At 51.3% G+C, this 14,506-nt stretch overlaps 1 protein-coding gene across 3 annotated transcripts in view; it reads right to left on the reverse strand.

The window, feature by feature from the left end:
• Nucleotides 1–11,678, reverse strand: part of LOC144719294 (ETS translocation variant 1-like) — a 33,539-nt gene extending 21,861 nt beyond the window's left edge. Inside the window, exons 1-7 of one of the 3 annotated variants that reach the window (XM_078595124.1) lie at nt 11,251–11,678; nt 9,225–9,283; nt 8,404–8,467; nt 8,222–8,269; nt 5,663–5,716; nt 769–898; nt 167–481 (exon numbers count right to left, since the gene is read on the reverse strand). In XM_078595124.1, coding sequence (XP_078451250.1) covers nt 167–481; nt 769–898; nt 5,663–5,716; nt 8,222–8,269; nt 8,404–8,467; nt 9,225–9,269 — 656 coding nt within the window. In that variant the 5' untranslated portion in view covers nt 9,270–9,283; nt 11,251–11,678. Of the gene's footprint in view, nt 1–166; nt 482–768; nt 899–5,662; nt 5,717–8,221; nt 8,270–8,403; nt 8,468–9,224; nt 9,284–10,423; nt 10,520–11,250 lie in introns of those variants that run through there. The other 2 variants (XM_078595116.1, XM_078595131.1) reach the window with 2 other exon arrangements.
• Nucleotides 11,679–14,506: the final 2,828 nt, after the last annotated feature.

Raw genomic sequence — 14,506 nt, forward strand, 5'->3', positions numbered from 1 at the left:
TATTCCAGCGTCAATTCCTCGACGACACTCTAACCCCAAGTTCAACGATTCGCCACGGGAGACCCTCGTTCTATCCGCGCCGCGACTGCGCCCTGCAACCAGCATCCACTCACGACCCCTGACCCCCACTCTCTGCCCTCTGCCCCTTGGTGCGGGTGTGGCTTACCGGCCGTCCTGGTAGAAGGCGCTCTCGGCCGGGTTGGGCAGCGTCGCCGCCACGTTGCTGTAGCCCTGTGACGGCACCGACGAGGATGAGAAGGATGCACTGGGCTTGGAGCGCGTGGGCGACGGAGACGGCGCCGCCCCCGCCAGCCCCGGGGGCCGGGATGGGGGCCCCGACACGGCCGCTAGCGCCACCGGCCCCAGGGCCGCCGCGACCGTTGCCGGCGGCGGCTGCAGGGGAGACAGTGCGGGCGTGCAGGCCAGCGTCGGGGTCCCCCTGAGCTTCAAGCCTTCGGCACCGCCATTCTGCATGTAGGCGCTAATCGCGGTGGACACGTGGGGTGGGGGGGGTGATTTGAAAGGGGAGCGAGTTTGGAGGAGGTAGCACGTTACTAATAGCCACAGCCGTGGCGAGAGATATGCTGTACGTTGTATGCTGGGTGCTGAAATAAATCAATATTTTCGGGATTCTTGACCCGGACGGAGCAGGTGTGAATGCAGTGGCGGTGGGATGTATGTAGGTTGAACTTCTTCCGCACCGTATGTAGCCAACCGTGCTAATCGGAGGAGGTGCAATGGGGTACGGTGCGACAGGACGCTCCTCACTTTGGACTGGCGAGGTGAGCCGAGGGATACGCGAGGCGCGGCGGTGGCCCCTGGCTGCAGGCGGACGCCGGCCCCAGGCACTGGCTGGGAGCCTCCTTCTTCACCTTCACGAACGGCGCGTGGAACGCCACTGGCGGGGAGAGAGGGTCATGCGAATGCCACTCAGGGAAGGCGCCACTCAGGGAAGGCGCCACTGGCAAACAGGTACAGCGCAAATGGTGTGGGGGGGGGGTGGCGCGGGAGCGGCGGGGAGTGGTGGGGAGCCCCCCACAATCGTGAGGAATCTCGGTTTGCCTTACTCTGTTGATTTTTTTTTATCTGCCGTGAAGAAAATTTTATTTTATCTTTTGGTAGAAACAAAAAAATGCTCAATTTTTTTAAAACTATATTTCTCTGGATGTAATGACAAAACAATATTGCAAAGACAAGCCGGCGTGGCAACATGTAATTGAGTCGTTTTACATTTGTCACTCAGTCATTGCTACGTTTGTATTCTCTCAAAATAAATCTAACGAGCAGTTTCAAGCTCAAAAAAATATGCCACGGCGTTTGTGTGGCTTGCAAGAAATTATTCGGTGCATGAGCGATCAACGATCAACTTTTCCACAGGTATCAAAACAATTGCTCAGTGAGAAACATTCATTTAGATAAAAAAAAAAACCCAATGAAACCCATTTAACGGCACTAATTTCCAGACTTACAACAACAACAACAACTCTCCTCACGCATGAACGGACGCTCTGTGCCGACACCGTGGCTGCCGTCGCAGCTCCCTCGCACGGAAAGGGGAGGTGCGCGCCTGTCGACTGACGTCGAGACAAATCGCTGGTGGCTAGCCACCTGCGCGGATGAGCCAACTGAGTAAACATTCTGCGCGGTGTGGCACACAATGCCGCGCACACGCACCCAGCGACCGCGCAGCCTGGTCATGCTCGCTTGTGCCCACTCGTGCTCCGGTTACTTGGCAGGGGCCCGTGTTTAATTTTGCATCATCGGCGTCAATTGCTGTCTCTGTGTGGCGTGTCGTGGCGGTGCACGGAACAGATGTTTGCCAGCCTGTGTTATTAATCCGTGCCCCCCCCCTTCCACCCTCCCCCGTAAAACAAAACGAACTGGGGTGCGATTAACGGAGAAGTAGTATGGCAATTTGGCGAGGGGCCATGGCTGTAGGCATTCTGCACCATTACTCATTGCCTCGTTAGCTTTCCTCTAATCTGCGCTCTAATAACGCTCGTTAGGCCGTACAACGGGTCCTGCTGCTCTGTGCAGACTCGCGGGACAGGAACAGAAGCCCTTAACCGTGGCCAGGTCTGGCAAAAGGCGAATGCATGCCATTATCTGTTGCGTGCGCAATCCATTATCTGTTGCGTACACAATACGTTGAGGCCTATCTGAAGTGTCTCCAGTTCAGCAATTTTTTTTCTCCCCCCCCACCCCACTGTGGAGATTACATGAAAGTTTGTGGGTTCTTTGCTACTCGATGTCAGGAATGGCACTCATTTGGCCATGGCATTTAGGGAGACGTAGTCGGGACAACACCACCAGACAGCGCTTTTATCTGAGAGCCTTTGCGAGCGCCATTATGATGCTGTTAAACGCAACCTTCTGCTACCCGATTTGTGTTATTTATAACGGAACATTTATAACGAAGCCATTGATCCTGGCCGACTTAAAAAAACGTGAAAATGCCAAAGATAATGTTTTTGTCCGTGTCTCACAGTCTCTCAAAACCGTGGCCATGTTTTTTTGTTTTTATTTCGCAAGGTTTTTCAACTCAGAGCACCGCACCACACCGCGCCTACCGGCATGGCAACAAAGAACGACCGGCAGCAGCATCAGCGGCCGCAGCAGTGGCAAGAACCCAAGAGGGTCGGGCAGCAAACGGCGCAAACATAACGTGCACCACATTGAACACGATGGCAAAGTTTGTCAATAGTACAGTGCCGCTAATCAATGTCATCTCTTACAAAAGAAGAAGAAAAAAAACCCTTCAAGGTCACACGGCATGGACCGATGATGCGGCTGTGCCAGGAGGACATCAGCAGCACGAGTTCCATAAATGGAGACGCGGCTCTCCGTATCTCCGATCTTAGCCGGCGGGCGATGACGCGCAGGATGTTTACAGACCCCCGTAACCGCAGCGTCAACAGGGCGGGCTTGACCTTTACGGGGCAGCAGCGACTGAAAGCTGGAGCTTCAAACGCAACCTTCTCTCTCTCTCCTCTCTGTTGGGCATTCTTCAAGCCCCAGCGCTGCCATCGCCATCGGATCCGTCTGCTTCAGCTGCTGCCACCACCGCCAACCGGTCTGTAACCATTTAATAAAAAATGCTACCGAACGGGTTGTAGCGGTGGGGTGCCATTGGCTATAGGGCTGCGCTACGAAGCCAGTGGAGCAGGGTTAGATTCCAGGGCCACGGCTAACGTCGGTTGGCGAGCAATGTTTGAACAAGCCCTGGGCACCCCCTTCTCTGGTCCCGTTCACCGACCGGCGCGTTGGAAAAAAAAGAAATGGTTTCCAATCCAAGGGGGCAAAAAAAGAAAACAGAATGCTACGTTTTTGTTTTCGTTTAAATAATAAATGTTGCCGCACATTATCCAGACTAATTATACTCCCTCTCCCCATCTCGGCTGGTTGTGGAAATGTTCCATAATGTATTCCCTTTTGGGGAAACGCGCTTAAAAAAAATAGTTTTACGACCTTCAGCCCAAGCCTGCAGTTTCTTCGGTTGACTGAAACCAGACACGTGAACCCCCCCCCCCGCCACAAAAGACTTCATTCATAAAGTGGGCGCAGCGTGCCGCGGCAGGCTGCGAGCCTCCGCAGCCCAAAGTCCATTCACAAAAATCCCTCCACCCGAAAGCTCACTTCCCGTCCTCCTCTTCCCCACTCAAGCTGTCAGCAATCAAAAACCTCCTGGTGCTGCTGCTGCCCCCTCCGAAAACAAGCAGCGCCGGTGCGGCCCAGGCAGGCCTCGCTCACACACGTGGTGACACAAAAACACGCCGGGGATGCGTGGCCCCGGCGCGTATGCAACAACGCTGATGGCTGAATTTCTTTCAAACGTCGCACCGCGTACACATTTTGTCCCGCCGTCCAATCACAGATAGAGAAGGGATGCCGTGCGCATGCATGTGGGGTGCAGAGGCGCAGTGGTTAGCGCACTTTACTACGAACACGACTACCAGAGTTCAATTCCCACTCCACAGCCAAGACCAGTGATGATTATCTGATGAAAACGATGAAATGCTGTTCATGTTTAAGTGAACGGAGGGAACAAGAACCCCTCAAAACGAGAAGAAAATGTGAAATGATGCAATTAGGATGGCAAAAAAATAATAACTGGACGCCCGCAATCGTGACATTCTGCTGAAGCGCTCACCCCGTTCAGGGTCAGGGGGCGAGTCATTATGTGCCCCGAAATCAGCGAAATCCAACGGCACACAAACGAAAATGTGGAATTTGCACCACTGGCAGACTGGTCGCTAATAGCGATGAGCAAGGCACTAACAACTAATTTAAGAAAGGAGACACTCGAACTTTTGGACTTTTCTTCTGCACTCAGAGATAGATGCATCTACACGCAAAATAAACGGGCATGTGTAGGTGGAGGAGAGATGGAGAAGAGAGTTGTGGAGATGCCACCGGTGAAGGGCAAGAAAAGTAGAGAGAGACGGGGGGGGGGGGGGAATAAACGAGGTGGATGAACGAGGAATAAGGGCAAAGAAGAGTAGCAGCACATTGTAAAACAAAAAATTCTGAAAACCTGCCTCTCCCCCGGAGACCGAGCGGCCGCTGCCCCCCGCCTCTCGTGATCCCCCTCCCCAATCGATGGTCTTAAATCGTCGTAACACGCCTTGTTTCACGGTACGGTCCACACGCTCACCGCGCGTCCACTTCAAAGACTCGGGACGCATTTGGACCAACGCTCGATCGTAAAAGTGACAACGAGCGCGCGCGTTGCCCGAGGAGGTAGACATCCACCTGGCAGCATTGGCAGTGGGGCCGCGTGGGCAAAGGGACTGGGCGCTCATCAATTGGCGACAGTGCCACGGACAAGAGAATGGGCGATCGACAAGAGCCCTCATCATCGTCACCACTGTTGGCACGTGGTCATTAAACACAACGAACACCAAGAGAATGGAGACGCAGCGGTAGGAATTGATGCGTGAACTTAGGATAGCATAAAAAAATAGAAAGTTTCCAAGGCAACCGACAATATCGTGCACACGCCGGCGTGTGTCACGATCTAATGCACGGCGTAGCTCGCGCATATCCTTAACTAATGAGCGTTGCACTTCGTCGCCTTATAACACTTCAGCGACCCCGGATTTGGAAAGGGGAAGTGAATCCCAGTGTTTCTCAACCGCACCCTCCATCCCCCGACCCCGACAAAACCCCTTTCCCAATCCCGCCAGGGTCCATGCTTTCACGATTGCCAAAATCGTTTCTGTTCACGTTCGTATTAGAGCAAGCCAGCGCACAGCATACGCCTTTGCCAGTTGGTAGTCGTGTAAATACGCGTGGAGGTGGCGTTGAGAAACACTGCCCTTAAAACGGCAGGGGTGTGAGGATGAGCCTCCATGACGGCCGGGTTAAGGTGGCACTAAGCAATGAGTAAAGTCAATAAGGATGTCGCATACAAGGCCACCACACACAGCAACAATCTGACGTAGCGACGGTACGCCAGGTGAATTCGCGTGGCATGAAAAAAATAACCCACACACGCAGCATCTGCGGATTTTTGCCCGAGCGCTGTCCGCTATTTTTTTTTACTATACAAAACAGTATGGAATTAAATGGATGAATAACATTTGTAGGTGGGAGGAGAAGCTTCGGGAGAGGCACGGGGAAAAGGTGGTGCAAGTTAAAAAAACTAATCTTGGAAACTTACGGTTCTCTGCTTGGAAGTCTGGCACAAACTGCTCATCCTCATCTGGGACTTTGGCTGCAAACGAGAACACCCCAACGGTCAAAAAACGGAAGAAGAAACGCACTTACATCATCAGCGCTAGCGGCACGTAAGTCTGACACATTACAGTGCAATGAACATATAATGCGCCACTTGTGAACACCGTCACTGAAGGATATAATGACAACAACAATTTAATCAACATTATCATTTCAAAGTATATACATGTACAACAAAATGTAGTGTTGAATATTATGAAGATTTTGAAACAAAGTGCTTTGGTCAACTAACTTGACGAGCCATAAAAAGCTTGGACTTCCCGAGCACAACAACAACAAACATCCACTTCAATAAAAAAAAATCACCCAAATCCATTCAGCAAAGAAATATGAAATATGCATTAATATTGAAAGGGCGACTGATCAATTCGGCCTCATCGGAAGAACTGCCACGGCGGCAAAAAATCATCAAAGTGGCCCCCAACACAGATGAATAATGAAGGAACGCGCGGCCGTAATAAATTCACTGCTCGCCAGGAAAGGCGGCTCAATGCGAAATCGGGTGGCTCCAGAGACGAAACTCCCAGCAGGACGTGTGGGGCTGAGCGGTGGCGCCACGCTCCGGGCCAGTATGCACCGTCACACGGGCACGCCCGCACGCGCAGCGGCCACCCACCCCCCCTTCCCCCGCAGGCTCACCGACAAAACCCTCCACGGGCACGGCCGCTGCCGTTGTTGCGGCCGTAGCTTCCGCTGGCGGCACTGCAGCCCGCTGCGAATGCCACGCGGTTCTGCTGCTAGCGCGGGTAGATTGACTGCATCGGAGCCTCTATCCCACATCCCTCGCCCCGTGCGCCCCCCCCCCGCCGCCGTCAGCCGAGGCGAGTGGCAGCGGATGCGGCAGCCCGAGAGTAAAGCGCGCAACGGCACTGGTGCGGCGGTGATGACAACGACGATGATGATGATGATCGGTGTCATGCTGCTTTGCCTGCCTGCTGGCTTGCAGGCGGGACAGCAGACTCCCACCTCACCCCACCCACTCCCCCTCCAACCCACATCCCCCTCCACAAACACCACCACCCATCCATCCATCCGTCACCGCCTCCCCCCCCCCCAATGAATGCGCAGTGCAGCCCTATAGAAGCGCGAAGCCGCGATCGCCATTCACGACGTGAAGAAATGATCAACATCGTCTGCGATTATTAATCTGCTGCCGGATGAATACGTCAGGGCATCACCATCCGCCGTCCGTCAAGATGGTGGCACGATGACGGGGAGTGACAAGTAAACATCGCGAGTGCTTGAGGGGGTGTTCTGGAAAAACCCGAGAAACCACAAAAGTTCGTTTCAGAAAAGTCGTTCTCGTTGAGAAGTAGATGAGGCAAATGGATGAAAGTGAATTACAGTATGAAGTTCGTTGGAATACCAACTGTGGAGAGAGAATATGTACTAAATGAGTGGACCGGAGTGTGTTCCAATGGACCTAGCATGGCTTATAAAATACATCTGCGGGTTACCAAGATCATTCTTAAACACCTCTAAAATTATATGGACCGGTTTATCATAACAACAGATTTACACAATATCTGAGAGGAAGAGGACACAAGCGACGTGTGCATAAGAGTAGAGCTCCACTGCACATTGTCTGGCCAAAACAATCAACACCGTGATACGGAGGGGGGAAAATCATAAAACTTAACTTTACAATGAAATATTTTGAGAAGTCAAATTAAATGATACGGCACAAAAAGATGAAGACGCATTATTTGGGAGTTACAGGCCACACGGAGGAATTGTTTACGCATCACCGTTAATGACCGAGCGGCTCAAGTGGATGCTGAACACAAAGTTGCGTGCTCAGACCATTATGAGATTGTGGGACCAGACGTACACAAATTTGGGTTTCCAAGAAACAGCAGCCATCGAGTTCCCCTTTCTCAAAACGAAAACGGGACACACGGAATCATGCCTTCTTAAACGCTCTCCCGCTGCACATACGCAAAGCATCAAATCACCACCTGCCTTCAAAAAGCAGCTCAAGGCCCTCACCTGTTTAGGCAAGAGTTCTGGCTCCGTGCCTCCGAGCTCTCGATCGAACAATGCGTCCGATTCGTAGAATATTTACGTGTTCGAAATTGTGTTTATTATTATTTACTTTAAGTCAATGGAGAATAGCAAAAAAAGAAATCACATATATTTTTATTGTACAAACAACACATGCCAATTCTTGAAATGATGTAATTAGCGACAAGAACGGCAGCGCTCACGCCAGCCGCGGAGGAAGTGGTTTGTCCAAATAGGGTAAAAGTTCCTGAGCTCAACAAAATATTATCAAGTTTTGTTCCAAGTGGATCGTCGATAGGAGAGTTCTTAAACATTCCCCCCCTATAACTCCACCCTTGCATCACAGTCGAGAGACAGAGTTAATGCATTAACGGTGTTAACCTGTACTTAAAAATGTTTTATCCCGTGAAACAACAACAGCAGCAGCAGGTACCGCGAGCGCACAGCTTGGAGAGAGAATCTAGGCTGAAACCCTCACCTTCTGCGAGCCAGGCCTCCTGGAGCTGACGGAGGTCTTGAAAAAGTTCTGCAAGAAATACAAAAACACGCCACTTTACAACGATTTGGTGCGGTCACTGCGAACGTCAACGCCACGGGGAAGTCTCACGGACGTTGCCGGTGAGACGCCAGGCTGGTGTTCGTATATCTTTCAGCCCATACCTTCAGACTCCTGTGCCAAACCCACAGCTCCTTCCAATACGTGCTTGACCAAGCGATCTGGCGGCTGGAAAAACAAATCGCCAGCGAAGAAAACAACAGGGCGCGAACGTTACTTAAACACAACCATCTCATTTGAACGTCAACTTAATTGCATAGTACACATGAAAATACATACGAAAATAATGGAAATAGTTTACCCGTGCAAAGCCAGACTCTTTTTAGGCGGGTCCTTGCACAATTGCGATGTTTTTGCCCACTTACATTCATTAGTGTTTGGCTCCCCACGGGAGGAAACGGAAGTACCCGGAGAACACCCCACCCCCTGCATTGCGATGTTGCGGCACTATCTCGGCGAAGCCATCTCCTGGCTAACCTCGTGAGCCCCCACAACCTACCACACCTTGGTAAGCCCTGGCGGCGGTCACCCATAGAAGAGACACTCGGGCACAACATTTGCCTTACGTCCGAGATTCGACAAAATTGGGTGCGCGCTCATGGCGATTTTTTTATCTCGTCAAAAGGAATTCTATTGACCGAGGTTCTGTTGAATGTGAAACCTGCCAAATGTGAACATTGCGAGCACAGCGAACGAGAAGGTTCTCGCTCGCTAAAGCAAAACTGGCCAAAGATTGTGATGTGGAAGGCAGGACCCTCCTGAAAACATGTGTAGAGACTCCAGGTGAGGGTTAACATTTACTCGTATTGTTACACACACACACAGACACACGCCACTCGTATACCAGTGCACGGCACACACTCGCTCGTTCCCTAAATGACACATTCGAATGTGAACACTGCGTATCTATGTAAATAATACTTACGCCACTGGCCGTGTAAGGCACTTCTTGGTCGTAAAATCCGTCCATCACAGCTGTCGGTTCTGCCGGCAAGAAAACAATAAAATGTCACACATCCTCAATCACAGGTCCGTCCTCGTGTCACGTACGTACTATGCAGTTGTCACGGCGGCGCTTATAATCTATGGGATAGCGCCTTCTTTGGTCCTGTATCTGTACGTGCGTGCGCCTCGGTTTTTATGAATGGAATCAGGCGGCGCGGGCTGAGCTCCATTCACAAACTCCCCCCCCCCACATCCCACCATCAACTACAGCAGCTTCAGCAACTGCAGGAGGACCCTCCCCCCACCCACCCTCTCCAATACTGCCCGTGGGTGTGGGGGAGGGGAAAGCGGAGTTCGCCCCGACACACTGCTCGGACAACCCTGACTTGTGCTATAACTATGGCTTAGGGTTCTGGCTATACAGTCCTCCCAGCACTGGACTAGCACCAACAACAAGAATCAGAATCTTTATTTAGACTGGAAGAATCCGATGAGCTATGAAGATCCTTTTTATTTTTTACAGATATCCAGTATGGGCGGGTCAACAAGTGATAACTTACCAGCCTCATCAGGCCACACTACGAGAGCCGTAAGCCATAAGCCCCGGTGGTATTTGGCCTTAAACGCCCCTAGTAGTATACAGTCCTAAAGCAAACCCAGCCTGACACTCGCCCTTCGTCCTAAACCATGAAGCTCACAACACTACCCCCTAGAGTCTCAAGTCGTCTCATCACAACGTCATGTCCTAATAGTCGTAAGTACAAGTAATTCACACGAACAATTATTCGAGAACTATAAACCCAGCCTAGACACCGCCTCTTAAATATATCCCTCCATCATGCCCCCCAGATCCACCAGTCCTTAAGGCCAGTCTTCTCTCAGTTGTAAGTCCTATGGCTTTTGGGTCTGTAGATTGGTGCCGCTTTATGTCAAATTAGGAGAAAATGCCACCGATCGTTTCATGCCACCGGGCCAACGAACCCTACCTCCTCACTCTCATACTTCTCTATATTTGTATATTCTTAAAACTCAGCCTATACCACAGATGTAGTCCAAAACCCAGCTTACACCACACAGCTCGTACTAAACCCAGCCGATTCCTAAACCCAGCTAATAACACACACACCTGACGTCCTAAACCTCGCCTACGCCTCACGACTAGTCCTAACCCCAGCCTACCTTCACGAATGTAGTCCAATACATCTAAACTCAGCGCACACCACTCGCGTAGACCAAAGCCGAGCATGTAGCGCCAACCCTTGCAGTGTTCTCTGGTCAGTGAGCCCAGTCACCACGCAGGGGTTATCATCCATCCACCGCGCATCCACCAGGAGCCGCCCCCCCCCCCCCCCAAACAAAAAAAACCTCAACACAACATCCCGTTCCTCACTCACTCACGACTCGCATCCTTTCTCCGTTACTCCCCTACACCACCCGACTCAAGGAGCGAACTCATCCCCCGAAGCATTCGCCGGTAGGATAATGGCGATTGTGAGAGTTGCGTCCCTTGCGGGCCCCTGCGACACCCAAAAGACGCCGTCTCACCCGGGATGGCAATTTCATCCCTCCCGTCACGGTGTCGTCCACCTGTTATCCGTGCGTTTGTGTGTGTCCCACCCCCATCTGTGTTCCCCGAGTGTCTATCCGCGTCCGCCTGTCCGTTCCGTGTGTCCATGTGACCGACCGTTCGCATGCGTCTGATGCGTCCTCCACACGCACGGCGTGTCCTTCCATTCGTGCCGTCCGTGTATCCATGCGTCTGTTCCAATTGTCCTTGTATCCGCACGGCGTAAACGCAAATGTATGTGTGTGTGCGCGCGTGCGTTCGTCCACGTGTTTATCCATGCCGTCCGTCCGTCCGTCTGCCCCGTCCGTGCGACTATCCGCGTCGATCTATAATATAATCCACGTGTCGGTGTGTCCATGTGTGGGATTGTCCCATCGCCGGAGCGTGGTGGGACAGGAGGGACAGGCAAGGCATAAAGACAAATCCCTCGCTCGCTCACCTCTCGTTCGCGTCTTTGTCTCAAATCACACGGAGCCACCCAGCGCCGTGTCCGCTCGCGATCACGTGGGCCCAGAGCATCTGCTTCAATTGTAGTAGCACCATCAACAAACACCGCTGTCTTCTCCACACTTCTCGTTCTGCTGTCACTGCGTCGGTAGTTAATTATTTTCCGTCGGTATCATCGAGGTCCAATTCTTTTTAACAGCAGCAGCAACAGCAGCTGCAGCAGTCCGCTGTGCCGGCAAACGCTGTAGCGTCTAATTTAGACGGTGCGTGTGTGCGCCCGTGAACGTGGACGAATTAAAAAAAAGGACTGAGCGACTGCGTTGGTGTCGGATCAGGGACAGCAACAGCAGCAGCTACAGCAGCAGCAGCAGCGACAGCAATGTCCGAGTGTTTGTGTGCCTCCCACCTCCCCGCGGCTCCCTCCCGGCACCCCACCACCCCCTCCCAGCACCCCACCACCGCCTCATTGGGCCCGGGGTTTGACGAGTGGGGAGGGAAAGAGAGTGAGGGGGGCGGTGGTGGAAGTGAGAGAAGGGGTGGGGGGGGTAGAGTGGAGGATGATCGAGGGGAGATTGGGGGGGGGGTCTAGAGGCGGGAGGAGGAGTGGAGGGCGTGCAGAGATGGGAAGGGAGACAGGGGCAGGTAGATTGGAGTGAGCGATAGAGGAGGGGAGGGTGAGAATGGAGGAAGAGAGTCCGAGAGGGCGTGCGAGACGCGAGCGGGTGGGGGTGGTGGGGCGTGAGAGGGGGGGGGGCGAAGGGGAGAGGAAGAGGCGGAGCGTCACTTCGCCGCTGCGGGTGATTGACGGCGCGAGGGGTTCATTCATAAAAAAGCAGGGGGGAAGGGGATAGGAGGGAGGGGGATAGGGGGGAAGGGGATAGGGGGGAGGGGGGTAGGGGGGAGGGCGATAGGGGGGAGGGGAATAGGGGGATAGGAGGGAAGGGGATAGGGGGGAAGGGGATAGGGGGGAGGGGGATAGGGGGGGAGGGAGATAGGGGGGGAGGGTGCGCATCGCCCTGGCCGAGTTAATCGCCCGGCCGCGAATCGCCACCGTTCACCAAAGCCATTGTGTTGCGTGTGTCTGTGTGCTTTGTTTGGTAGCGCCTCAAGCGGCGGCTGAAGGCAACACACATGGCCGGTCGGGCTGAACGATGAATGGATTTCAAATGGAAATCGCAATTTGAAACAATGCGATCAGCAAATCGCAATCCTGCGATTTGAAAAGTGCTATTACTTTCTTATTGGAATTGTTTTATCTTATGGTATAACTTTATTTGTTTAACTTAACAATTGTTCTATGCTTGATTGTTCTATTTAAATTGACACATTTTAATAAATACATGTTGGAAGCAATTCATGTCTTTAAAGTTTTCATCCTTGCATTATAATATATAGAGCTGTTCATATTTTGATGGTATCATGTGGTAATGCTCCATCACATTCTAGATTTGAAGCTTTCGTGACTGCAAGGATTCATACTCTTAGGTTTTTTCGGCAAAGTCACGTAGGTAAAAAGAAATAATAAAATAATAGAAATAATAATAGAAATAAAATAATAAATCACGACGTTTCGGAGGCAACACAAGTCTCCGTCATCAGGTGGGACCGTCACAGCTAAATTTACTGTATCAAGTGAGCTCCATCACATGTTTTAAATCTAATACACTGTGAATATTGAACTGAAGCTGGAGTTATATTTTTTTTATCGCAAATCCAATCGCAATATCTGTTTAACAAAAAATAAATCGAAATTAGATCTTCCCTCTAAATGGTTCAGCCCTCCACACGGGATGCTCGCGCGCGTTGCCGACAGCGCAAATGGAAGTAAAACTTTTCTGACACATCGCGCTCTGCCATTGCCCGTTTCGTGATGTTTAACACTTCCATTCTAATGCGACGCAATCGATGTTGTCGCTCCGCGCGTGTTCGCCGCTATGCTGTTAATCTTTGAGAACAGTGGTTCTTATCACATTTACTGCAGCCTTGCACGCCTTTAGTTCTCAATTGTAATAAAAAAAAAACTATGTTTATATGTACATCGGTTTAATGAAACAAAGTAGTTGTGTACTTAACAGTGCACCCCAGGTGAAGGAACCTCGCGTTTCAAGTGTGGGTGACGCGCACCACTGGCGGAGTATATACACTGCCTGGAACTCTAGAACGGATAAGAGAACTAGAATGAGACATTTAAACAATGTAATCATTAGCCTCGCTGTGGGAAATATAAATCACAAAGAACACGTGATATATCAGGAGTCAAAGCAATGTGTCTTCTACGTATAATACTCTCCACGTAAAAAGGTATTTCTTCCACGACAATAATAAAGTAGACGGAAAGACAAATATGCTATTAATATACCGTTGGTTATAATCTATGTATTATGTAGAACTTCTTTCCCACAGTATGTAGCCAACCGTGCTAATGGGATATCCATTTACTAAAGTAAACGATTTACTCTATCGATTACTTAATGAATCGGACAACATGTGTCACCTCTGTTCCCACGTGCGCCGCTGGACGGGAGGTGAGGGGTATGGCTTGATGACGTCATCGGCATCAGGCGCTTGTGGAGGCGGCTGTCACTGTTAAGTAATTGACCACAAAGTGATCGATTATAATTGTTATCGATGAATCGTCCACCCGTTTATGTTCTGCCATAGCGTTCACGTGACCCGTCCAGCGACGAGAGGCGTTCACCCACGATGCCGGTCTTGAATTAAATAGCCCTCCGAAGCCCTTATTCGATTACAATCGAATCGGTAAACTGCAGACTGACAGTGCTTAGGTGCCGGCCTTTCACAAGACACATTACCAGAATGGACCTTTGACCACTGGCTACCACGAACGCTGGCAATACCCCTAACCAGGGTATATCGTATCACGGCTTCACGGGTCGGTGGTATGCAGGTGACTAATAGCCACAACCATGTCGAGAGAGAGGTATTCTAGATGTGTCATGTCACGTTTCATTATCATGATTCCAAATGTTACGTTTCATTTCTCGGGTTCGGATATTCATAACCCATTGTATTTGGTACGGCTCTTTACACTGCCCCATTGCCCCAGAACCGAACCAGACCAGCCACACATTGGAGCCAGTTTGGCCACTTCGACCAATTTGAAGAGTCGCGGTCTTGCATCACTGTACGGCACATAATGAGCGAATCGCGCGGAATGCTCCAGATCATAACACGCATTTCTGGAAGCTAAGCAGAGTTGAACGTGGACAGTGCTTGGATGGGTGACC

This window comes from Lampetra planeri, chromosome 1 (assembly GCF_965212315.1).
Source record: "Lampetra planeri chromosome 1, kcLamPlan1.2.h2, whole genome shotgun sequence".
Classification (NCBI taxonomy): Eukaryota; Metazoa; Chordata; class Hyperoartia; order Petromyzontiformes; family Petromyzontidae; genus Lampetra; species Lampetra planeri.